This window comes from Heterodontus francisci, chromosome 1 (genome assembly GCF_036365525.1).
Source record: "Heterodontus francisci isolate sHetFra1 chromosome 1, sHetFra1.hap1, whole genome shotgun sequence".
Taxonomy (NCBI): Eukaryota; Metazoa; Chordata; class Chondrichthyes; order Heterodontiformes; family Heterodontidae; genus Heterodontus; species Heterodontus francisci.
This window is the reverse complement of record NC_090371.1, coordinates 283,085,331-283,111,479: the sequence shown is the minus strand read 5'-3', so window position 1 is coordinate 283,111,479 and position 26,149 is coordinate 283,085,331. Positions and strand designations below refer to the sequence as shown.

Sequence of the window (26,149 nt, the reverse complement as noted above, 5' to 3'; positions counted from 1 at the left end):
GCAAGAGAGAGAGTGCTTCCTGTCACTAACTCTCACTAGCCCAGCTGGATTGGCTTCACTGCACAGAGAGAGAGAGAGAGAGAGAGAGAGAAAGAGAGAAGGGGAAGAGAGGTTAAAATCATCTCTCACACTCTCATTCTTAGCTCCAGCCTCGACCATGGCAGTTCCCCCAAGCAAAAGGAGCCGAGTTCAGTCTTGCAACATCAAACCCAGGAAAATTTCCATTGAGGGGAATATAGGTGAGTGATGGAGGAACTTTGCATGCCCAGACAATGGAGCATCTTTAATATGCAGAGGCTGCCTGTACACCAGAGCCTGCCCCCCCAGGGAGAGCTCAATAGATCCCGGACAACGGCTGCAATTTAATTCCTCTTTGTATCCGATTGCATTTAGCTCTGGTATTGCTAATATGATTTTTGTTCACAATCTTGCTGCATTTCAGACATGGAATTAAGGTGCACGCAGGAGGGTTTAATGTCCATTGTATTTAAAGGGGCACTCCGTCCTTGTAAAATACAGTGCTTTGTTTTACAACAAGCTGTTTCTTGTAATTCAAAAATAAAAGCAGGACCTCAAAGTATTACCTATGTCCTGGCCCTCCCTCACTGGGTAAGTGCACCCTGACGTGTGAGATTGACTCCTACACATCCTCCAGAACTCTGCATATCCAAACTCGTACCAAGTCCGCCCCCTGTGCTGGCTGACCAACTTTGCCTCCCAATCTGGCAACTCCTCGATTTTAAAATTTTCATCCTGGATTTCAAATCCTTCCATGGCCTGGCCCCTCCCTATCTCTGTAATCTCCTGCAGCCCTACAACCCTCTGAGATCTCTGCACTCCTCTAATCCTGGCCTCTTAAGCATCCCCAATTTTAAATGCCACCCTCACCACCAGCCCAACCGCATCCCCCCCGCCCACCCCCCACCCCACCACCCCCCACAACTATTGGCGGCCGTGCCTTCAGCGATTTGGTCCTTAAGCTCTGTAATTTCCTCCCTAAACCTCTCCACCTCTCTCTCCTCCTCTGAGACACTTCTTCAAACCTCCCTGTTTGGCCAAGATTTTGTCCTAATATCTGAATAGTTCGGTGCTAATGTCTGTCTGGTGATCAGTCCTGTGAAGTACCTCAGGATGTGGAACTGTGTTAATGGTGTACATATAAATGCAAGTTATTGTTATGATTGCAGCAGTTACTTAAGTTTGGCGGTTCCTAAAATTAATTTTTAATGCAAGATTAAACTCTCTGAGAGATCATTGAAGCATACAGCACAGAAGGAGACCATTCAGCCTGCCGTGCCTGTGCTGGTTCTTTGAAAGAGCTATCCAATTAATCCCCGCTCTTTCCCTCTAGCCCTGCAAATTTCTCCGTTTCAACAAAGGGCCATTCTACCCCTCAAGCCTGCTCAATTCCATTGGACTTTGGAATTGCTTGTTTAAATGAGGAATGTTTACACTGATTGCTATTTTAAAATATGTTTCCAGCTGCTGGCAAATCAACATTGGTTCAGATACTGGGACAAGTCAGTGAGGATTGGGATGTTGTAGCTGAGCCTATCGCCCGTTGGTGTAATGTGCAAACTGAGAAAGAAGATTCTGAGGTAAGATGCATTTACCTTTATCTCATACTGAGGTCAGTCATTTAGGACTGCGATGGGGGGGTGAAATTCTTCACTCACAAGGTTGTGAAACTTTGACATTCTCTACCGCAGAGAGCCGTGGAGACTGAGTCATTGAATTCATTCAAAGCTGAAATCAATAGATTTTTGGGTACTAAAGGAATTAGCGATATGGGGATAGGGCAGGAAGGTGCAGTTGAGGCACGTGGGTGAATGATAGAGCAGGCCCGAGGGGCCGAATGGCCTACTCCTGCTCCTATTATGTGCTTGTGTGCTTATCTTGACAAGTTCAAAAAAGTCTGCATATCCCTTTAGATAATTGGGTCGCGAAGAGCACAACGGCCAAAATGGGTTCATTATCGTCAATGGTGACATTTTAGAGGAAGTCGTGCCCTCCCTTTACAAAAGCTAAACAGTGTTATCCAAATATAACGGACCCAAGTACGGTTTAGTTGGTTGCTAGGTTACTATGAGCTTTAACTTGTAATGATGTAATTCACCAATAAGGGATGAATGGGTTAAATTATGAGGCCAGGTTACCTAGACGAGACTTGTATTCCCTCGAGTATGGAAGATTAAGGGGTGATCTAATCGAGGTGTATAAAATAATTAAGTGAGTTGATAGGGTAGATAGCGAGAAACTATTTCCTCTGGTAGGGAGAGTCCAAAATAAGGGGCATAACCTTAAAATTAGAGCCAGGACATTCAGGGGTGACGACAGGAAGCACTTCTTAACACAAAGGGGAGTGGAAATCTGGAACTCTCTCCCCCAATAAGCTGTTTAAGTTGGGCGACAATTGAAAATTTCATAATTAAGTTTGCTAGATTTTTGTTAGTAAGGGTATTAAGGGCTACAGAAACAAGGCAGGTAGATGGAGTTGAGGTACAGATCAGCCATGATCTAATTGAAAGGTGAAGCAGTCTCAAGGGGCTGAATGGTCTCCTCCTGTTCCTACAGGAACATTTTGGGGCCGAGGATATCTTTTGGCCCGGTGGACTGTCATTGGGAATTTTTTAAGAGCATTGATCACTCTTCAAAATATCGTAATTATGTAAAATAAGAAAGGAATGCACCTGGAAATTTGCAAAACTTCTTGGGATGTGGGCGTCACTGATAAGGCTGGCACTTTTTGCCCATCTCTAATTGCCCTTGAGAAGGTGGTGGTGAGCTGCCTTCTTGAACTCTGCAGTCCGTGTGGGGTAGGTACATCCACAGTGCTGTTAGGGAGGGAGTTCCAGGATTTTGTCCCAACGACAGTGAAGGAACTGCGATATAGTTCAAAATCAGGATGGTGTGTGGCTTGGAGGGGATCTTGCAGGCAGTGGTGTTCCCATGCATCTTCTGCCTTTGTTATTCTGGGTAGTGGAGATTGTTGGTTTAAGCAATGGCGTTGAAGGGGCAGATCAGTTAGAATCATAGAATCATAGGATCATTGCAGCACAGAAAGAGGCCATTCCGCCTGTCGAGTCTGTGCTGGCTCTCTCCAAGATCAATTTAGCTAGTCCTACTCACCTGTCCTTTCCCCATAATCCTTCAATTTTTTCCCCTTCAGGTGCTTACTCAATTCCCTTTTGTAAGCCAAAATTGCAGCCAATACAATAATACAAAATAAGTAAGAAAGCAAGTTGTGAGGAGGGCGCAGTGTTACAAAAGTGCCTTTGTGTTTTGGAAAATATGTTTTTTGAGGATTCATTTTTGAAAGATTGAAAAAATGTTAAACTTTGGGATTTTCAAAGGTAGTCATGTAAAGGCCACTCGACTTTGAAAAACAGGTCCCTGGAAATGTTTTTTAAAAGAGGTCTTGTGAGGAAAACAAGCCTTTCCCGGAAACCACTTGACTTCAGCAACAACAAGAAGCCTTTCTGGGAAACTGCCTGACTTCCAGCTCAATAAACAACAGAGAACTTTGGACACCTGGAGAAGTTGTTTACAAAGAAGTCACAGGTAAAGATTGATGGATATCAAAAGGTTGACCTCCTGTTGCCGGTTTTGCTTTTGAATTGTTTTGAGTTTTGAACTGTATAGACAGGAAGAGGACTTCCAAGGAGAGAAGAGAATTCCCAAGGAAGGAGAGAAGACCACAACCCAGCTCAGCTTTCCAGCATAATAATAAAAGCAAAGTACTGCGGATGCTGGAAATCTGAAATAAAAACAAGAAATGCTGGAACCACTCAGCAGGTCTGGCAGCATCTGTGGAAAAAGAAGCAGAGTTAACATTTTGGGTCAGTGACCCTTCTTCGGAAGGAGGGTCACTGACCCGAAACGTTAACTCTGCTTCTCTTTCCACAGATGCTGCCAGACCTGCTGAGTGGTTCCAGCATTTCTTGTTTTTATTTCAGATTTCCAGCACCTCTCTAAAAGACCCTGAGAAGTCCACTGTGTCAACTCATCTCATTTCCTGTCTTTGAAGTAAAGCCTGCTAAATTAATTCTCAATGCTGCCAGAAAAGAACTGTTCTAAAAGACCCCAGTGACCCATCTACGTGTACTTGGAGGCCAGACTATATGCCAGTTTTGGAACACAACATATCTCATCTGCTGTTTCTTCAAGAATGAGCAAGTATTCAGCCCAAGTGTGTTTTTTTGTCTGTAATAGAGCTCTAAAAGCAAAAATCCCTTTATTTTTCCAGTTAACTGATGTATGTGTGTGTGTGAGTGTAATGGGCTAAGATAAAAGGGGAACTTTAATATTTCAATCTGTGTGTTTATGCTTTACTTCATTACCGGTTAAGACTTGTTTTATAATAAACTGATAATTTTGTTGTTTGTTAAAGAAACGTCGTTGTGTTTTATTCTGGGATTAAAATGGAGTCTATGGGCTGAATTTTATAAGTCCGTACTGAAATTGGCAACAGGCAAAAAAAATGGGGTCCCGCCCATGTGGGCCGTACGCCAAAGAGCCGCTGCGATTCCAAGCCCGGCAGCTCATTTAAATAAAACCAAAAAAGTGCTGGAAATACTCAGCTGGTCTGGCAGCATCTGTGGAGAGAGAAGCAAAGTTAACATTTCAGGTTAGCGACCTTTCATCAGAACAGCTCATTTAAATAACCGGGCATGCCTCGCTCCCCAATCACACGGAGGAGGCGGGCTGTCCCTCCCCAGCAATGGCGTTAGCTGCCTGTGTGCAGGCACTGACGCCATTTTTAAAGGACTGTTAGCCCTACTGGAAAATTTAAATATTTAGTGAAAGATTAAATGAAATAAAATAAATACATCTCTTTTGCTCCTCTCCCAGCCCCCAATAAAAATTAAATTAATTATTTGCCCTTTCCCTCCCAAAAACACTTACCTTTATCATGAGACCTTCCCTCCCCCCTCAACTGCACAAACTTTAAACTACAACCCTTCCCACCATCACCTATACTCATGACGTTAATTTGACCCCTTCGCCGCATCTCCCGCACTGAGAGACTTACCTCGCCCGCCTCCCCACCAGTGTTGCACCTTGTTTCTCCTGATGGGGATCCAGTGCTGGCCGCTGGGGTGAAGATTGTAGTGGGACATCGAGAGGCGACGGGAGAGTAATTAATGCAGATATTTTAATTTATTTCAATATTTAAATTGCGGTCCTGGTGCGAAGTGGTTGGGGGTTGCTGGGGCTGCCATGAGGCCTCACCGCCTCCGGTAATATCGGGCTGGGCCTTGCCGGTGTCGATGTCCGTGGCGGGCCTCATCCGGGGCCATCTTCAGGCAACCGCCCCCCCTCCCCCCGTCCCGCCACGGATCCCACGTCGAGGACTCCTTAAAATCCAACCCTATGACTGATCGGTAAATGGGAAAAAATGTAAATATATGTTGTGACCTGTGGAGAAGTGGAACTAGAATAAACAGTGCACTCCTCCCACCTCGGTCGGAACAACAGAGTGTTTGCAAAGGGATATAGATAAGTTCAGTGAGTGGGAAAAAATTTGGCAGACGGAGTATAATCTGGGAAAATGTGAGGTTGTCCACTTTGGAAGGAAGAATAGAAAAGCAAAATATTATTTAAATGGAGAGAGACTGCAGAATGCTGCAGTACAGATAGATCTGGGTGTCCTCATACATGAAACACAAAGAACATGCAGGTACAGCAAGTAATTAGGAAGGAAAATGAAATGTTGGCCTTTATTGCAAAGGGGATGGAGGATAAAAGTAAGGAAGACTTGCTACAACTGTACAGGGCATTGGTGAGACCGCACCTAGTGTACTGTGTACTGTTTGGGTCTCCTTAATTAAGAAGGGGTATACTTGCAGTGGAGGCAGTTCAGAAAAGGTTCACTGGATTGATTCCTGGGATGAAGGTGTTGTATTACAAGGAAAGGTTGACTAGGTTGGGCATGCTAAACTGGAGTTTAGAAGAATGATAGATGATCTTATCGAAACATATAAGATTCTGAGGGGGTTTGACAGAGTAGATGCTGAGAGGATATTTCCCCTCGTGGGGGAGTCTAGAACTAGGTGTCATAGTTTCAGAACAAGGGGTTGCCCATTTAAGATGGGCATGAAGAACAATTTGTTCTCTCAGAGGGTTGTTAATTTTTGGAATTCTCAACCCCAGAGAGCAGTGGAGGCTGTGTCACTGAATATATTCAAGGCTGAGTTGGACAGATTTTTGATCTACAAGGGAGTCAAGGGTTATGAGGAACAGGTAGGAAAGTGGAGTTGAGGCTAAGATCAGAACAGCCGTGATCTTATTGAATGGTGGAGCAGTCTCCAGGGGCTTTAAGGCCTAATGTTCTTATTGAATCATTGCAAAACAACAAACCATGATCTGATCCCAGAATATCTGTAAGCAATATCGTGGGACATCAGTTACTGTACAGTGCAACTAATCCACTATCCAATTATGTCTGGAATGTTGGATTCGAACTGTTGGCTAGTCTTGTATCTGCTGCAGCTGTGATCTGTCAAGGTTAACCTCTAAGGCTACTTAACCGGTGGTCTGGGTTTAGTAACTGCGGAATTGTGCTGAATCATTCTGTAACAGAGGCCTTTGCAGCTTAATTCCATACTGGCAATTAATTTCATAATATCAGAGTAAATTCTGTGATCCACTTGCATGCCCTCCTGCAAGAAGCGGGGGAGAGTACTCGGAGATTACAAACGTCCATATTCTAGCACTATCTCTGTCCAGACCTCATTTCGAGTGTCACACCCTAATAGGGGGAGGGAAGAAAACAAAAAAAAACTTGCATTTATATAGCACCTTTCATGACCTCAGGAGATCCCAAAATGCTTTTCAGCTTATGAAGAACTTTTGAAGTGTAGTCACTGTTGGAAAGTTGGAAATGAGGCAGCCAATTTGTACACAGCAAATTCCCACAAACAACAAATAGATAATATCCAGACCATCTGTTTTTCCTTAAGTGATATTAGTTGAGGTATAAATATTGGCCAGGGCACTGGGGAGAATTCCCCTGCTCTTCTTCGAAATAGCAACTGTGGGATTTTTTACATCCACCTGAGAAGGCAGGTGAGGCCTCAGTTTACATCTCTTCCGAAAGACAGCGAAAGAGGAGAATAAATTGTCCAAAGTTCCCACCTCTTGATCTAGTTGTCCCTGAAAGCTAGTGACCATCTATGTGGGGTCTGAGTGGTTCTGGACAGGTGTGGAGTATTTGTTTTGAAGAATGTTGCATAAGGTCTTTGCTTTTATGGTGGTGTTTTCCTTGTGATAAATAGTCACCTTGGCTTAAATCAAACTCCATTTGCTTGTATGTTGAAGGAGCTAACAGCATCTCAGAAGAGTGGAGGCAACCTCCTGCAGATGATGTACGATAAACCAGAACGCTGGTCCTACACGTTCCAGAATTATGCCTGTTTAAGCAGAGTGCGGTCACAGCTCAAATCTCTCAGCGATAGGGTGAAAGACTCTGCCCATCCCGTTCAGTTCTTTGAACGATCTCTGTACAGTGACAGGTAATGAGGGATCTATAATATTTCACAGGTTTTTGCAGGTTTTATTATTTCTCTGTATCCCACAGACTGGGCTGGATTTTAAAGCCCCCTCAACATCGGGGTCCGTGGTGGATGGGAGCCTGAACATGGCCCCGGATGAAGCCCGCCACGGACTTCAACGCCGGCAGGGCCTGACCCGGTCCTCCCGGCAGCGGCGGGACACCATGGCGGCCTCCCCCACGCCCCCCGCCCCCTGCCGCTTGGCATCAGAAACAGAATCACCATATGCAAATAAAGTAAATTAATAGATTTGCATGTACTTCCCATTAATCTTGATGTCCCGCTGCGATCTTCAGCCCGGTGGCCGGAGCTCCCTTGCCTTCGGATCCCCGGGGAAACAAGGCACAAAACTGGTGGGGAGAGGGGAGGAGATAAGTTTCTCAGTGCGGTGGGGAGGGGGGGGGGTGTCAAATGGACGTAATAGATGTAGGGGATAGTGGGAAGGGTTGTAGTTTAAAGTTTGGGTAGTTTGGGGGGGAAGATCAGATGGTAAAGGTAAGTTTTTGGGGGGGAAATCTCAAATAATTAATTTGATATTGGGGGGGTAGGAGAGGGGCAAAAGAGATGTATTTATTTAATTTCATTCTATCTTTCTTTAAATATGACGCCCTTTAAAAATGGCGTCAGCTGCCTTGTGATTGGAGGAGTGGCCCATCCCAGCTATTTAAATGAATCGTTGCACTTGGAATCACGGCGGCTTGGGCCTCCATGTTTTCGTCCGCCTTGGCAGTGGGCTTATAAAATTCAGCCCACTAAGTACAGTAGTACAAGGTGGCAGCTTTGGCTCAGTGGATATCTCTCTTGCATCTGTGTCGTAAGATTGTCAGTTCAAGTCCCATTCCAGAGACTTCAGCACATAATCCAGGCTGACACTGCCAGTGCAGTACTGAGGGAGTGCTGCACTGTCGGAGGTGCTGTCTTTTGAATTAGTTAAACTGAGGCCCCTGCCCGGTGTCCCTTAATCAACATCATTAAAACACATTATCTGGTCATTACCACATTGCTGTTTGTGGGATCTTACAGTGCACAAATTGGCTGTGGTGTTTTCGACATTACAACGGTGACTGCACTTCAAAAGCTCTTCATTGAACGTAAAGCACTTTGGGATGTCCTGAGGGGCTAGAATGCGTTATAGGAATTGCAAGTCTCTCTTTCTTTGTAGCAGCATTTTAAGTAAATTTAGGTTTGAATTTATGCGGTACTTAGGGAACTTACCATAGAGTCGTACAGCATAGAAACAGGCCCTTCGGCCCACCGCGTCCATGCTGCCCATCATGTCTATCTATACTAATCCCACCTGCCTGCATTAATTCCATATCCCTCTATGCTTTGCTCATTCAAGTACCTGCCCAGATGCCTCTTAAATGTCACTGCTGTTCCTGCCTCCACCACCTCCTCAGGCAGCTCATTCCAGATACCCCCTATTTTTTGTGTGAAAAATTTACCCCTTTGATCCCCATTAAACCTCCTCCCTCTCACCTTAAATCTATGCCCTCTAGTTTTAGTCACCCCTACCATGGGAAACAGACTCTGGCTATCTACCCTATCTATGCCTCTCATAATTTTATATACCTCTATCATGTCCCCTCTCAGCCTCCTTCACTCCAGGGAAAACAGATCCAGCCTATCCAATCTCTCTTTATAACTCAAGCCCTCCAAACCAGGCAACATCCTTGTGAATCTTTTCTGCACCCTCTCTAGCTTAATCACATCTTTCCTGTAGTGCGGCGACCAGAACTGCACACAGTACTCCAAATGCGGCCTAACCAACGTCATGTACAACTGTAACATGACGTCCCAACTCTTGTACTCTATGCCTCGGCTGATGAAGGCAAGCATGCCGTACACCTTCTTCAGTGTGAGGCAGTCTGCTCAAATAGTACTGGCTCCACATGTGAACACTGTTCAGCCACTTCTGCTATTCTGCTGTAAGCATGTGAAAGTCATGCGAGATCAGAATCAGGTCATGTGTCCCCACTCGTAGAGCCAGCTAAATGTGTAATCCTGAGGAACACGTAGGGAATGAGCACCTCCTGGAAAGCTAGGTTATGGCTTTAGGGAGAGAAGGGAAGAGAACTGAACTGGAGCAAGCAAAGGCAAGGATTTAAAGTAATTCAGTGACAGTAACATGGGGCTGGATTTTACTAAGGCCTTGACATCGGGCTCCATAGTGGGGCAAGACCAAAAGATGGATCCGACAGCGGTCCACCACGGAGGCCAAAGCCGGGAGGTCCCGGCCCGATCCTCCCAGTGGCACTGAGGCTCCGTGGTGGGCCCCCCTGCCGCTGGGCGACGGGACCTGGATTTCAATATTGAAATTAATTACATGCATAAAATTAAATGGAATTACCTTCAATCTTCCTGGCCCACCGTGATCTTTGGAGCGGCAGCCGGCACTCCCAAAGCTTCAATTCCCCGTCCGGGGAAAGGCGGTGTGACACTGGCAGGCAGCGGGGAGGAGTTAATATTTTCAGTGGGGGAGGGGGGAGGGGTGGCAGAAGGAGTCAAATGAACGTAATGGATGTAGGGGATGGTGGGAAGAGGTGAACTTCAAACCGTGTGCAGTCTGGTGGGGGGGGGGAAGGGCAGATTTGAAAAGTGTTTTGTGGGGGAGAAGGGCAAATAGTTAATGTAATTAGTATTGGGGGGGTGGGAAAGAGGCATTAGAAATTTATTTAATACATTTTGGGGGTATGACTTTAAAAATTCAAATTGACCTGCAGGGCTGACTGTCCTTTAAAAATGGCACCAGCGCCTGTGCACGGGCAGCTGACTCCATTGCCAGGCGGGGACGGACAGCCCGCCCTCTCCACGTGACAGCGGGGTGGGGGGAGCTGGAGGCTCATGTGCAGCATAAAAGCCAACATAGACCAGCTGGGCCGAATGGCCTGTTTCAGTGCTGTAAAATTCTCTGTAATTCTATGTGACATATTTTCATATGGACTGTGAGCAAATCTTCCCCTTCGAGTATCTAACCTCTGTGAGCTAATCAATGTGATATAAATCACTGATTTAAGCAGTGCTGCTTTATTCGCTATCAGCAAGAGCAGATAGGAAAACTGATGTGAATTTGTTTCTTTAATGACAGATATGTCTTTGCCTTGAACTTGTATGAATCCGATTATATCAGCGAGACTGAATGGATCATGTATCAGGACTGGCATGGCTGGATACACAGCTGCTTCGGAAAAAATATTGAACTCGACGGCATCATCTATCTTCAAGCAACACCTGAGGTGAGCTTGTCTCATAATTTGGAAGCTAGTGGTTACGGTATTGAACGAGTTATCGCGAACTCATGAGTTCATGCCGTCATGGCAAATGATGAGACTGAACTCAATAAATCTGGTCATTTATGGACTATTATTTCGAAACATGAAAATGCGATGTTGCTGAGTTAACCCCCACCTGTTTCAGCAATGTCCTTCAGGGAAGGGAAACTGCTAACACCTCCCAGCCCTTCTCTACATGTGACTCCAGTCCCACAATACACAGGCAAATGAAAAAAGATAGGGGAAGAACAGTTGGACGATCAAATCTGTCGCAACACTCACGATGCCCTGGGCAACACCTGTACACCTGCTAACCCCATCACCCCCAGACATAAATCACCCGGGAGAGGCATAAAATACAGGGCCTCGGATTAAAGTCTCACTAAAAGATGACACCTCTGAGTGCAGCACCCTCTCAGTACTGACCCTCTGACAGTGCAGCACTCCCTCAGTACTGATCCTCTGACATAAGAACATAAGAAATAGGAGAAGGAGTTGACCTTACGGGCCGTCAAGCCTGCTCCGCTATTTAATATGATCATAGTTGATCTTAGGCTTTGACTTCACTTTCCCGTCCACTTGCCATATCCCTTGATTCCCTGAGAGACCGAAAATCTGTCTATCTCAGCCTTAAATTTAATCAACGATGGAGCTTCCACAGCCCTCTGGGGTAGAGAATTCCAAAGATTCACAACCCTCTGGGGAAAGAAATTTCTCCTCATCTCTGTCCTAAGTGGCTTCCCCCTTATTTTGAAATTGTGTCCCCTGTTTCTATTCCAGATAATATAGACCCAATTTACTCAGCCCCTTTTTATAGGACAGCCCTCTCATCCCAGGGACCAATCTAGTGAACCTTCACTGCACCACCACCAATTCAAGTTTATGTTCCCTTAAATATGGAGACCAAAATTACACACAGTGGGTTGAATCATGGCGGCGGGCAAAAAAATTGGCGGCTGATCTACATACACGGGGCTGTCCGCACCCCTCCCCCCAATCACATGGTGGGGTGGGCTCTGTGAGCACAGCAACAGTGTCAGCTGCATCTGCGCAGGCCCTGGCGCCATTTTTAAGTTGAAGTTCGTACACTATCCACCCCAATACACTGTTTGTGGTTTCTGGCCCGTACACCCACCCAATACAAAGAAAATAAATGGCCGCACCGCACCCCCCTCCCCCCCACCACCAAAAACACACATTTAATATCTGACCTCCCCCACCTTCAACTGCACAAAGTGCAGGGGTCACCCCTTACCCCCACACTAGAAATGCAGAGTTGACTCTGTTTCCCCCCCCACCCCACACTTCACTAAAAATCCTAAGTTCCCCCTTCCCCACCTCGGTGGCACCAGCTTTCCCTGGACAGGAAAGTGAAGGCGTGTCGGTGCCAGCCGCTGCCCGGAAGATCGCGGACAGTCGGCAAGGTCGCAGTGAAATTTATGTTAATTTATTCATGTCATTTCTTTAAATATTTAAAGTCGTGTGCCGTCACCAAGCGGCGGGGGGCTGTTGCCATGGAGCCTCGCCACTGCCAGGAAGATTGAGCCTCGCAATCCCAGCGTCAGGCTCCAGGGCGGACTGCTGCCGATGTGAACTTCCGGCCCCTCCCCCCACCCCGCTACGAAGCCCGACATCGGGAACGCAACAAAATCCAGCCCACTATTCCTGAATTGGTCTCACTAAAGCCCCGCACAATTGTACGAAGACTTCTTTATTCTTGTACTCCAATCCCCTTGTAATAAAGGTCAACATGACATTTGCCTTCCTAATTGCTTGCTGCGCCTGCAGCTAACTTTCTGTGTTCCTTATCCAAGTACACCCACATGTCTCTGAACATCAACAATCACTATTTTCACACCTTTAAAAAAAATTCTGCTTTTCAATTCTTACGATCAAAGTGAATAACCTCACACTTCCCCACATTATACTCCATCTGCCACCTTGTTGTCCACTCACTTAACCTGTCTACATCTAGTTTAGAGATACAGCACTGAAACAGGCCCTTCGGCCCACCGAGTCTGTGCTGACCATCAACCACCCATTTATACTAATCCTACACTAATCCCATATTACTACCACATCCCCACCCGTCCCTATATTTCCCTACCACCTACCTATACTAGGGGCAATTTATAATGGCCAATTTACCTATCAACCTGCAAGTCTTTGGCGTGTGGGAGGAAACCGGAGCACCCGGAGGAAACCCACGCAGACACAGGGAGAACTTGCAAACTCCACACAGGCAGTACCCAGAATTGAACCCAGGTCGCTGGAGCTGTGAGGCTGCGGTGCTAACCACTGCGCCACTGTGCCGCCTCTTTGTGTCTTCCTCATAGTTTACATTCCCACCTAGCTTTGTATCATCAGCAAACTTAGATAAAATACTCTAACTCTTTGTATAAGTCATTAATAGAGAGGGCTGAGTTTGAAGAGCCCACCGCCAATCACAGCAGCAAAAAGAGCCGCTGGAATCTTCCGTGTGGCGGCTCAGTTAATTAGCCAGGGCGGCACCCCCCTCCTCTCAATAACATGGAGGGGGCGGGCTGACCGTCACCAGATGACGTCAGCTGCCTTTGCACATGCACTGGTGCTATTTTTAAAGGGCAGCCTGCCCTGCCAACACATTTACATTTTTAAAGAGGTAACCCCACAAAAATTAAATAAATTAATTAATAACGCCCCTTTCCCACCCATCCCCCCCCAATAACAATTACAGTAACTATTTGCCCTTTCCCCCCTCAAAACACTTACCTTTTACATCTGACCTTCCCCCCACAGACTGCACAAAGTTTAAGGTTCAACCCTTCCCACCAGCCCCTGAACCCATTGCGTGTATTTGATCCCGTCCCCACCCTCCCGCACTGACAAACGTACCTCCTACCCCCTCCCCACCCGTGTGGCGCCTTGTTTCCCCAGATGGGGATTTGTAGGCGCGGGAGTGCCAGCCGCCACACCGAGGATCGCGGCAGGCCCTCATGATCCCAGGTAAGTCCATTTAAATGTATTCATTTTATTGATTTGAATATGTTAATTGAAGTCACGTCGCCCAGCAGCGGGGTGGGGGGGGGGAGCGGGGGTGTGGGGTGGCCGACATGCAGCCTCACTGCCGCCGGGGTATTGGGCCGGGCCCTCCCAGTGTCGAGGTCCATGATGGGCTTCATCAGGACCCATTTTCAGGAACCACCGACCCCCCACCACGGATCACAACGTCGAGGGCTTGGTTTCCAAAACACTCCCAATCCTCTAAGTTACTACCATTCTTTGCAACATTATAAGTCTCTTCTTTTAACCTAATACTATCCTTAACCTCCTTAGTAAGCCAAGATAGATCTTTTTCACTGAGTTTTGTTTTTTTAATGGAATGCATTTTTGTTGAACATTTTGAATTGTTTCTTTAAATGTTTCCCACTGTTTATTTACTGCCATATATTTTAGTCTATTTACCCAATCAAATTTAGCAAGCTCTCGCCTCATACCTATGTAATTGGCTTTGTTTAAGTTTAAGTTTAAGATTCTTGTTTGTGATTGGAGTATGTCATTTTCAAACAATGTGGAATTCAATTGTATTATGATCACTATTTCCCAGTGGATCTTTGACTACGACATTACTAATTAAACCTGCCTCATTGCATAATACTAAATCTAAAATAGCTTTATTCCTAGTTGGTTCCACAATGTATTGTTCCAGGAAACTGTCACAAAAGCATTCTACAAACTTATCTTCCAGACCACCTTTGCTAATTTGATTGGTCCAGTCTATATGAAGATTAAATTCCTGCACAATAATTACATTGCCTTTGTTACAAGCTCCAATAATGTCTTGTTTAACGCTCTAATGGTATAACTACTGTTAGGGGCCTATAAGCTACTCCCACAAGTGTTTTCTGACCCTTGCTATTCCGAATTGCCATTCATACTAATTCTACTTCCTGATTTTCTGAGCCAATTTCCTTTCTCACTAATGTCCTTACGTCATCCTTTATCAGGACTACCCCTCCTTGTTTTCCATTTTGCCTGTCTTTTTGAAATATTGTGTACCCTGGAATATTTATTTCCTGACCCTTGGTCACCTTGTAACCATGCTGGGATCTTATCCTAGCGACAGGGGTCTTGACCTATGGCAAAAGTGCCACTGAGAACCCTGCGTTGCGCCTTCTGTGGGAGGCCTGTCGAATCAAGTGCCAATTAAGCACTTAACTGGACAGTGGCGGGTCTTCCATGGGATTTAGGACCCCGGCGACAGAAGTCCCTCCCTCGGAGAGCTGCCGGCCAATCAGAGGTTTTCAGATTCTTAACTGAGCTGTACTTCCCATGCAGTGACAGGCCCGCCTGCCGCTTGGCTAATTGCAGTGGTGGAAAATTGTCCACTTAAAGGCCTCAGTTGACGGAGGCGGGAAGGTTGCGGGGTCCTTCCCCCAACACCATCCCACCTGATTATATGCTCTCTCCCCCCACTCCAAACCTGCCACGGGGGAGAGCATAAAATTGCCCCCTCATGTCCCTATAATAGCATTTAGATCTAAACCATTTATCTCTATTTGTGCCACTAGTTCATCCATCTTATTGCGGATGCTCTGCACATTCAGATAATTCTCTTTAACTTTCCAAATCTCCCCTCACGTGAACCCTTCCCGCCAACCATTTAGTTTAAAGCCCTAGTTATACAACTCGCATGGACACTGGTCCAGTGCAGAACGCCCTCAGTCTTGATCCTCTGACAGTGTAGCACTCCCTCAGTACTGCACTAGGCGTGTCAGCTTCGATTTTCTGCTCAGATCTCTGGAGTGGGACCTGATCGCACAACCTTTTGACTCAGAAGTGAGAATGGGACCGACTGAGCCACAGCTGACACCTTGGGTGGGGGCAGGGGGAGGCTTTTTTGTTAGGGAAAAGGGGGGAAGGGTTCCAGAGTGCCATTGTATAGTTGTTTCTTTGCACCTTTCCACGTTGGACCTTTTTTCTCATTCGTTCAGGAGATGTTGCCCATCCCGATGATATTGGGCGGGGGGTGGGGGGAGTGTTAGGGAGGGTGAGAATATAACTTTCAAAATGAGGAGTCGAGAATTCTGGAAAATAAAATGTTTGCACGCTGATTATTGGAAATGGAGAAACTAGATTTCAGTATTTGCTTTTCAGAACTGTATGAACAGACTGACCTTGAGAGGTCGACATGAAGAACAGGGAATTCCAATGGAGTATCTGGAGAAACTCCACATCAAGCATGAGTGCTGGCTGCAACGCAGAACAATGCAGTAAGACCAACATTTCTTTTCTTCTTTCCATTTTCCAATTTTGAAGCATAGATGTTAGCACCATCACAATTACGCTCAATACAGAACCAAGGCAGTAACAAATACATACATTAGTCAGAGGGGAAACAACAGCAGCAGTGGGCGATTGCAAATGGGTGTCCTGGCACTGAAAGCAGGAGTTTTAAAAGGAATTAGAATGGTACAGCACAGAAGGAGGCCATTCAGCCCATCGTGCCTGTGCCAGCTCTTTGAAAGAGTTATCCAATTGGTCCCACTTGCCCCTGCTCCTTCCCGACATTCCTTTTCAAGTATTTCTCCAATTCCCCTTTTGAAAGTTACCATTGAATCTGCTTCCACCGCCCTTTCAGGCAGCGCGTTCCAGATCACAGCAACTCGCTGCATCAAGAAAATTCTCATCTCCCCACAGGTTGCTTTGTGAGTTACCTTGTAAGCCAGTTTACTGAGCCGCCTGCCAAGTTCAGAAACTTAAACAGAAATCCAGGAGTACTCAGCACCTTTGTGGGTGAAGACTAAGGACGAATTTCCATTGAAGTGACACTTTAGGACACCCTGTAGGATGACCCAAAGCACTTTGATACCAATGGATTACTTTTTAAGTTGCAGTCCAAGTTTGTTACGGCAACCAATCTGTCACCTGCACTTGTGGATGGAAAAGGCTCACAAACAAATAAAATGAATCTGTTCTTTGTTGAGGAATGAATATTGGCTTGGACACCTGGCAAACTCGTCTTTGAAATAAGAATGTGGAATCATTTCTGACTGTCTGTCTGAGCATGACTTCACTATAAAGTGTCAATAAACTGTCAGCAGTGATACATATCTATTTATCTATATATATAAAACTACCCTTTTTGACTCCAACCTACATATTGCCACCCCAATAACATGCAATAATACAAAATGTAGTTTTTTAGGATTAGCACACAATGTGATACGATGACTCAGTGTACTGAGTGATAAGATATGGTGTCACAGTTTGGGCTGTCTCTCAATCTCTCTTTCGAATTTTAAAATCCTCATCCTTGCTTTCAAATCCCTCTATGAAAGACCCACGCTCCTTCCCTATCTCTAAAACCTTCCGAAATCTCTGTGCTCCGCCAATTCTGGCCTCTTGCACCTCCCTGTTTTTTATCACTCTACCTTTGACGGCCGTGCCTTCAGCTCCCTGGGCCCTAAGCTCTGGAATTCCCTCCCTAAACCTCTCCTGCCTCTCCATCTCTCTCTCCTGCTTTAACATGCTCATTAACACCTACCTCTTCGACCAATAATCTGGTCACCTGTCCTAATGTCTCCTTGTGTGGCTCGGTGTCAACTGTTGTTTGTTAATCACTCCTGTGAAGCATCTTGAGATGTTTTACTCAGTGAAAGGTGCTATATAAATACAGGTTGTTGGTGTTTGTATTCGCAGTGGACTGTAGTTTCTGTAAAAACCCCCAGCAAACTTGCATTTGTATAGCACCTTTCACAACCTCAGGATGTCGCAATGCGCTTTATAGCCACTGAAGTACTTTTGATGTATAGTCACTGTTGTAATGTAGGAAACACAGCAGCCAATTTGCACACAGCAAGCTCCCAGAATGTGATAATGACCAGATAATCTGTTTTAGTGATGTTGGTTTAGTGATAAATATTGGTCAGGACAACAGGCAGAATCCACTGCTCTTCTTCCATATAGCGCAGTGGGATGTTTTATGCTCATGAGAAAGAAGATGGAACCTCAGTTTAACGTCTCATCTGAAAGATGACACTTCTGACAGTGCAGCACTTCTTTAGTACTGTCCTTCTGACAGTGCAGCACTCCCTCAGTGCTGTCCCTCCAACAGTGCAGCACTCCCTCAGTGCTGTCCTTCCAAAAGTGCAGCACTCCCTCAGTGCTGTCCCTCCAACAGTGCAGCACTCCCTCAGTACTATTCTTCCAACAGTGCAGCACTCCCTCAGTGCTGTCCTTCCAACAGTGCAGCACTCCTTCAGTGCTGTCCTTCCAACAGTGCAGCACTCCCTCAGTGCTGTCCTTCCAACAGTGCAGTACTCCCCCTGCTGTCCCACCGACAATGCAGCACTCCCTCAATACTGTCCCTCCAACAGTGCAGCACTCCTTCAGTGCTGTCCCTCCGACAGTGCAGCACTCCCTCAGTCCTGTCCTTCCAACAGTGCAGCACTCCCTCAGTGCTGTCCTTCCAACAGTGCAGCACTCCGTCAGTGCTGTCCTTCCAACAGTGCAGCACTCCCTCAGTGCTGTCCTTCCAACAGTGCAGCACTCCCTCAGTGCTGTCCCTCCAACAGTGCAGCCCTCCCTCAGTGCTGTCTCTCCAACAGTGCAGCACTCCCTCAGTGCTGTCCTTCCAAAAGTGCAGCACTCCCTCAGTGCTGTCCCTCCAACAGTGCAGCACTCCCTCAGTCCTGTCCTTCCAACAGTGCAGCACTCCCTCAGTGCTGTCCTTCCAACAGTGCAGTACTCCCTCTGCTGTCCCACCGACAATGCAGCACTCCCTCAATACTGTCCCTCCAACAGTGCAGCACTCCTTCAGTGCTTTCCCTCCGACAGTGCAGCACTCCTTCAGTGCTGTCCTTCCAACAGTGCAGCACTCCCTCAGTGCTGTCCTTCCAACAGTGCAGCACTCCCTCAGTGCTGTCCTTCCAACAGTGCAGCACTCCCTCAGTGCTGTCCTTCCAACAGTGCAGCACTCCCTCAATGCTGTCCCTCCAACAGTGCAGCACTCCCTCAGTGCTGTCCCACCAACAATGCAGCACTCCCTCAGTGCTGTCCCACCAACAATGCAGCACTCCCTCAGTACTGTCCCTCCAACAGTGCAGCACTCCCTCAGTGCTGTCCCTCCAACAGTGCAGCACTCCCTCAGTACAGCCCCTCTGACAGTGCAGCACGCTCTCAATACTGTCCCTCTGAGTGCAGCTCTTCCTCAATACTGTCGCTGCAACAGTGTGGTGCTCCATCAGTACTAACCCTCCAACAGTGCAGCCCTCCCTCAGTACTGCTCTGGAAGTGTCAGGCTGGATTATGGGCTTGGGTCTCTGGTATGTGATGTGGACTGCATTCTTAAGAAGCTTGCAATTTTGGTCAATGAGCAACTGACATCATTGTATTAACGGAGAATCACTAATGTTTTACATAATATTCAACCAAGTTTCTCTTTCAAAATAAATCTCACTTACAACTCAACCATCGGAGATCGTGCCTACATTGCATCATTTGGCCATTCTCAGCATCATTTGCTTGGCTGCTTGGAATCTACAAATTAAATATCGATTGTCCTTCAGAATGCTCAATAATTTGATTAATGCAAAGGCTACTGGACTTTCTATCTTCAAACCCACTAGAATCGTAGAATTATACAGCGCAGAAGGAGACCATTCACCATCGTGCCTGTGATGGCTCTTTGAAAGAGCTATCCAATTAGCCCCACTTTCCCCCCTGCTCTTTCCCCATGACCCTGCAAAATTTTCCCCTTCAAGTATTTATCCAATTCCCTTTTAAAATTGAATACTGTTGAATCTGCTCCATTGCCCTTTCAGGGAAGGTATTCCACATCATCATAACTCTCTGCATAAATTTATTTCCCTCATTTCACCCCTGGCTCTTGGCCAATTACCTTATGTCTGGTTGCCAACCTTTCTTGATCCAGTTTCTCCTTATTCACCCAATCAAAGTCATTTATGATTTTGAATACCTTTATCAATTGTCCCTTTAACCTTCTCTGCCTTAAGGAGAACAATCCCAGCTTCTCCAGTCTCTCCACAGGTCCCTCATGCCTGCTACCATTCTTGTAAATGTCCTCCGCACATTCTCCAAAGCCTGAGCATCCTTCTTGAAGTTTGGTGCCCAGAATTGGACACAGTATTCCAACTGAGGCCAAAGCAGTGATTCATAAAGGTTTTGCATAACTTCCGTGGTATTGTATTAGTTTAAGTACCCAGACAATGGGAACAATAGATAGTAGAACTCCATTTTAAATTCATTGTATATTGGCCTAACTAAACTTTTATAGGAAAAATCTTATCATAATATGAAGTAGCACAGTACAGCGAGTTCAAATGCACAAGGAAAAGTATTGAGTCCAATTCTGGGCGTCACACTTTCGGAAGGCTGTGAAGGCTTTGGAGTGGGAACAGAAAATGTTTACTAAATTGGTTCCAGGGATGAGGGATTACAGTTACGTGAAGAGACTGGAGAAGCTCTTATTTCTTCTTAGAGCAGATTAAAAGATGTGTAAAATCATGAAAGGTTTAGATGGAGTAAATTAGGAAAAACTGTTTCCAAAGACTGAAGGGTCAAATAACCGGAGGACACAGATTTAAGGCGATTGGCAAAAGGACCAGAGGCTACAGGAGGAAGAACTTTTTTATGCAACAAGTGGTCAGGATTTGGAATGTGCTGGCTGACAGGGCGGTAAAGATAGATTCAACAGTAACCTTCAAAAAGGAATTGGATAAATACTTGAAGGAGAAACAACTGCAGAGATATAGGGAAAGAGCTGGAGAGTGGGATTAACTAGATTGCTCTTCAAAAGAGCCATGCAAGCTTGATGGGCTGAATGGCCTCCTCTTTGCTATACTATTGTATGATTCTATGGAAATAAGAGGTTTAACTTTTCACCATTTTTTTCCCATGTGGTAGCCAGATGAAAAATGACAATGGCACAAACCTTGCGGCAGTTTATCAAACCATGATTGCTATATGAAAATAACGACAGAGGGGAATGGAAAGGAAGTTTAAGGGAAGTTACAGATGTTGTACTGCATTCTCTTCTGGGCACCGTAACTCAGGAAGGATATATTGGCCTTGAAGTGTGGATTAATGAGAAAGATACCAGGGCTAAAAGGGTTAAATTATGAGTACAAATTGCATAGAGTAGGCTTGTATTCCCTCGAGTATGGAAGCTTAAGGGGTGAACTAATCAAGGTGTTTAAGATGATTAAAGAAGTTGATAGGGTCGATAGAGAAAACTGTTTCCTCTGGTAGGAGAGTCCAGAACAATGGGGCAGAACCTTAAAATTAGAGCCAGGCCGTTCAGGGGTGATGTCAGGAAACACTTCTTCACACAAAGGGGAGTGGAAATCTGGAACTCTCTCCCCCAAAAAGTTGTTGAGGCTGGAGGTCAATTGAAAATGTCAAAACTGTAATTGATAGATTTTTATTGGGTAAGGCGATTAAGGGGTTATGAAACCAAGGCAGATCAATGAATTTAAGATACAGATCTGCCATGATCTAATTGAATAATGGAATACATTCCAGGGGCTGAATGGCCTCCTTCTCTTCCTATCTTAGCTTGTAGAGGAGACTCAGTAAATAAAATAAGACAGATTTTTGGTGTGACACTAAACCCCAAAATTTCAGTGCAGCTGAAGAAAACTATTTACTAAAGAATTTGTGATTAAAAAAGGAAATATTCATTCTTCCTACACAAACCCACTGTGAAATGTTTGTGGTGGTCATCTTTTAGACAAATTTTCTTCCTGTTAAAATTCTTATAGCCCAATCAGAAGCGCAGAGGGTCTGTTGAGTGGGGATTTATGTTACCATGGTGAGAAGTTCTCACCCATGGCGGTTTCTTCATCAGGAAACATGTCCTTTTTTTTGTTGAATTTGGCAATTTCAGGATGGAAAGTATTGGTTTATTTGCCTCTCAGTTTAATTCGATGTTCTAATTACAGGCTTCACTTTGACTACTTGAATAAAGTTCCGGTTTTGACATTAGATGTTAATGAAGATTTCAAAAGGAATGAAGTGAGATGTAATGATCTGATTGAAAAGGTACCAGAATGTTGATAAATATCAAACTGTTACAATGCAGGAAACACGGCAACCAATTTGCACACAGCAAACTCCCAGAAACAGCAATAAGATAATGACCAGATCATCTGTTTTAGTGATGTTGGTTGAGGGATAAACCTCACAAAACAATGTTCATTCAAATGTGGAAATTTTTACAAAATAAACTGTCCCAAAATCACCTATCCTTTACAAAAATTGGACAGTGTGCATTGCTCGTAATATTATTTTGGAAATTAGTTTCCCCGATGCCTAAGAATATTAGCGTCCGGTCTTTATGAAACTAATAGGACATATTTAAAGAGAAAAATATTAAAGTGCGTGGATCAGATCTATTGTACATATTCTTTTGGGCCTCCTTATCTTGAGAGACAATGGATACGCGCCTGGAGGTGGTCAGTGGTTTGTGAAGCAGCGCCTGGAGTGGCTATAAAGGCCAATTCTGGAGTGACAGGCTCTTCCACAGGTGCTGCAGAGAAATTTGTTTGTCGGGGCTGTTGCACAGTTGGCTCTCCCCTTGCGCCTCTGTCTTTTTTCCTGCCAACTACTAAGTCTCTTCGACTCGCCACAATTTAGCCCCGTCTTTATGGCTGCCCGCCAGCTCTGGCGAACGCTGGCAACTGACTCCCACGACTTGTGATCAATGTCACACGATTTCATGTCGCGTTTGCAGACGTCTTTATAGCGGAGACCAAGTTGTACATATACAACTTGGGTAAATGAGATTCTCCTTATAATTGCTAATTGCGGATGACACAAAACTAGGTGGGAACGTGTGTTGTGAGGCAGATGCAAAACAGCTTCAAGGGGATTTGGACTTTGAGTATGTTTGAAGCAGAGACAGACAGATTTCTAAATACAAATGACATAAGGGGATATGAGTATAGTGTGGGGGAAAAGGCATTGACATGGATGATCAGCTATGATCATCGTGAATCGTGAGGCAGGCTCAATGGGCTGAATAGTCTACTCCTGCTCCTATGTTCCTATGCTATATGTTACAAAGGTACAGCATGGTGAGCGTTCAATGGCTAGATATATGAACGGGACATAGAATCAGCCTTAGAATATTGTAACAACAACAACTTGCATTTATATAGAATCTTTAACACAGTAAAACTGTTTCAGAGGCCATCATGCTGTAATCAGACAAAAATTGATACCAAGTCAAAGAACAGGTGACCAAACGTTTGGTGAAAAAAGGTTTAAAGAGGGAATTATGGACCTTGTAGCCATATGTTGGGAGATTGTTTCCCCTGGATGGAGAGTCTAGAACTAAGAGTCACAGTCTCAGGATAAAGGGAGTGGTCATTTAGGACTGAGATGAGGAGAAATTTCTTCACTCAGAGAGTTGTAAGTCTTTGAACTGCTCTATCTCAGAGATCTGTGGATGCTCAGGCATTGAGAATATGTAAGGCTGAGATCGATAGATTTTTGGAATCTAAGGGAATCGAGGGATATGGGGATAGGGTGTGAAAGAGGAGTTGAGGTAGAAGATGAGACATGATAATATTGAATGGTGGAGCAGGCTCGAGGGGCTGAATGGTCTACTCCTGTCCCTATTTCTTATGTTATCTCTTATCCATATCCCGATCTAGTAATACTCCCCTGCCAGTCACTTTCTGAACTTGTGATTTTGCCCATTAAAAGCTCTCAAAATGTTTTTCTTTCACAGATCAAGGGATTTCTACAGTCTTTATAACGCATGTAAATTCTGTGAAACAAGACATCGGGAGCCACTAGAGAAGTGTGAGAGAAGACAGCTGCTAAAATAAGAACATTTAACATTTCTGCTTCCCCTGTATTAGTTTTTTACTGTGTGAGTTTTCAAATCTCTAGTTACCAACTGAATTACATCTAGATATCATGAAAGGCTATTTTTTGTTGTTTTTTTAATGAAGAGAAGCAGAGAACAGAATAAATATGACCTTTTCTTTACATCAAAGCCTGGCTTCACACAATGGATTAAGGTTGTGATTAATTGTACATTTTTGTCTATAACAGTACTACTGGGTAATGTTCTGCCTGATGGTGATGACTGTGGGATGATTAGATGGGTGCGGGGGTCTTCAAAGGACTATTACCAAGACTGGCTATGGTCGTATCCAGACTGACCAAATCCTGGAGCTGCCAGACACATACCAAGTGGTGAGGGAACTAATTTGAGAACATAACCTACTTAATTCTTCACCTGACCCAATATCTCTCTCCCATATATGTCTGTCGCCATTGTGAGGCACAGGACAAACCTAAATTGGAACCATCCTGCCCTCTGGGAGTTCCCATTTGAAACATTGTACACAGCCATTGCCCCTTTTTTTGCACATGCTCTTTACATTTGTGCCATTCACATATGGCACAGTTCTACTGAGGAGGTGGCAGCCACAGACTAGCAAACAGACGCTGAGGTGACCAGGTGGAGGTGCTTCTCTGCTCTCAGGTGGATTCTCCATGGGATCAGCAATCATGGATGCAGAAGAAAGCCCTGGTCTCTTAAAAGCCACCCAGCCAAGCCTTCCAATCCCTCAGCAAAGAAGCTAGGTTGAACTTAATTTTGACTGCATTAAGCAACTTGTACAATATCATCGACTGCTGACCAGGATGAGATGAAGAGCTGTGAAAAGAGGCACATGTGGAGCATAAACGATGGCTTGGACCAGTTGGGCCAAAAGGCCTGTTTTTGTGCTGTATACTTGGTGTAATTTTAGGTAACTTTATGTAAATAATAGATGTACAATGAAGATGTCATGGGTACTTCCTGAGAGTCTAGGGAGGTGCATGGCGCTGTTTCAGTGGTAAAGCATCACCCGAACATACAACCCCTTTCTCTCCTTCAAAGGGATGAGATTACTAGATTTAATAGAGGTGTCCAAAATTAGGAAGGGTTTTGATACAGTAAATAAGGACAAACTGTTTCCATGGGCAGGAGGGTTGGTAATCAGAGGACACAACTTTAAGATAATTGGCCGAAAGAGTCGGGGAGAAGGAGAATTTCTTTTGCAGAGTCAGTTGTTACGATCTGGAATTCTCTGTCGTCTTTGGCTTGATTTGTTTAGGATTAGGACCATGGTAATTTCCCTCCTGCCTTGGGATTAAACTCGTATTACCTCTCTCCTCTGCTGAATCAGCAACACCATTGTAAATGCCGCATGTCAGTCATCACTCATTGAAATTGGATGTATTAACCAAAAATTATAAAGCAGTGATTGGAAACAGTTTTTAATGGACTGGAGCAGTTTGCATGAACTGGACTACTCTTAGATTAGGTCAACCTTTCTTTGGAGACAATTAGTTCCCTTTAGCTAATTAAGACTGACACTATGAATTTCATTAGACAGCACTTAGTACTGTTCCCTCACAGATGCCAAATAATTTGGAACTCTGGATAATTTGTACAGAGCCCATTGTTCATAATCTCACTTGACATAATGCACTAAGGAAATTTTGCACAGCTCTTGTCCAGGTGTACATTATTAAGGCGGAGTTAAGATAATAGTATGTTAGAACTATTTCACATACACAAATTTTAAAGGTGGCAGGGGAAGTTGATAAAGCTGCTTTATTAAAAAAAAATACAGAATCCTGGGCTTTATAAAAAGGGGCGTAAGACTGCAAAAGTAAGGAAGTTATGCTAAATCTTTATAAATCACTAGCTCGGCTTCAGCTGTAGTGTCTGGGCACCACATTTGAGGAAGGATGTCAGGCCTTGGTGAGGGTTCAGAGGAGATTTACTGGAATTCTACTGAGACTTCAGTTCTAGGAGAGACAGGAGAATCTGGGGTTGTTCTCCATTAAGCAGAGAAGGTTAAGAGGACATTTAATAAAGGTATTCAAAATTGCCAAGGTTTTTGATCAAGTAAATAAGGAGAAACTGTTTCCACTGGCAAGAGGGTCGGTAACCAGAGGGCACAGATTTAAGGTAATTGTCAAAAGAACCAAAGGGGGAGATGAGGAGAGGTTTATTTACACAGTGAGTTGTTGTGATCTGCGGTGGAAGCAGATTCAATAATAACTTTCAAAAGGGAATTGGATAAATACTTGAAAAGGAGAAATTTGCGGGGCTGTGGGGAAAGAGCAGGGAGAGTGGGACTAATTTGATAACTCTTTCAAAGAGCCAGCACAGGCATGATGGGCTGAATGGCCTTCTTACGTGCTCTATGATTCTAGAAACAATGTGCTGAACTGAACATAGATGAATTCAAATGATGATCTCATAAATACAAAATAAGGAATGTTTCAGACAAAATTTCAAGTTATTTTTAA

At 44.8% G+C, this 26,149-nt stretch overlaps 1 protein-coding gene across 2 annotated transcripts; it reads left to right on the top strand.

The window, feature by feature from the left end:
- On the top strand, positions 1–26,149 carry LOC137377172 (deoxycytidine kinase-like). 2 transcript variants are annotated; one of them, XM_068046593.1, is made up of 7 exons: positions 6–239; positions 1,483–1,598; positions 7,321–7,514; positions 10,642–10,789; positions 15,962–16,077; positions 21,769–21,868; positions 23,562–26,149. In XM_068046593.1, the coding sequence occupies exons 1-7, from the start codon at positions 158–160 to the stop codon at positions 23,586–23,588; spliced, it is 783 nt and encodes a 260-aa protein (XP_067902694.1). In that variant the 5' UTR covers positions 6–157; the 3' UTR covers positions 23,589–26,149. The 2 variants fall into 2 exon arrangements, with proteins under 2 accessions (XP_067902703.1, XP_067902694.1); XM_068046602.1 differs by lacking the exon at positions 21,769–21,868 and having other exon boundaries at positions 1–239.

Bases quoted from the DNA above. Each gene is read 5' to 3' on its own strand.
- LOC137377172 (XM_068046593.1), top strand. From the start codon at position 158: ATGGCAGTTCCCCCAAGCAAAAGGAGCCGAGTTCAGTCTTGCAACATC. The intron at 7,515-10,641 runs GTAATGAGGGAT...CTTTAATGACAG, and splicing joins CGATCTCTGTACAGTGACAG to ATATGTCTTTGCCTTGAACT. The intron at 10,790-15,961 runs GTGAGCTTGTCT...TTTGCTTTTCAG, and splicing joins ATCTTCAAGCAACACCTGAG to AACTGTATGAACAGACTGAC.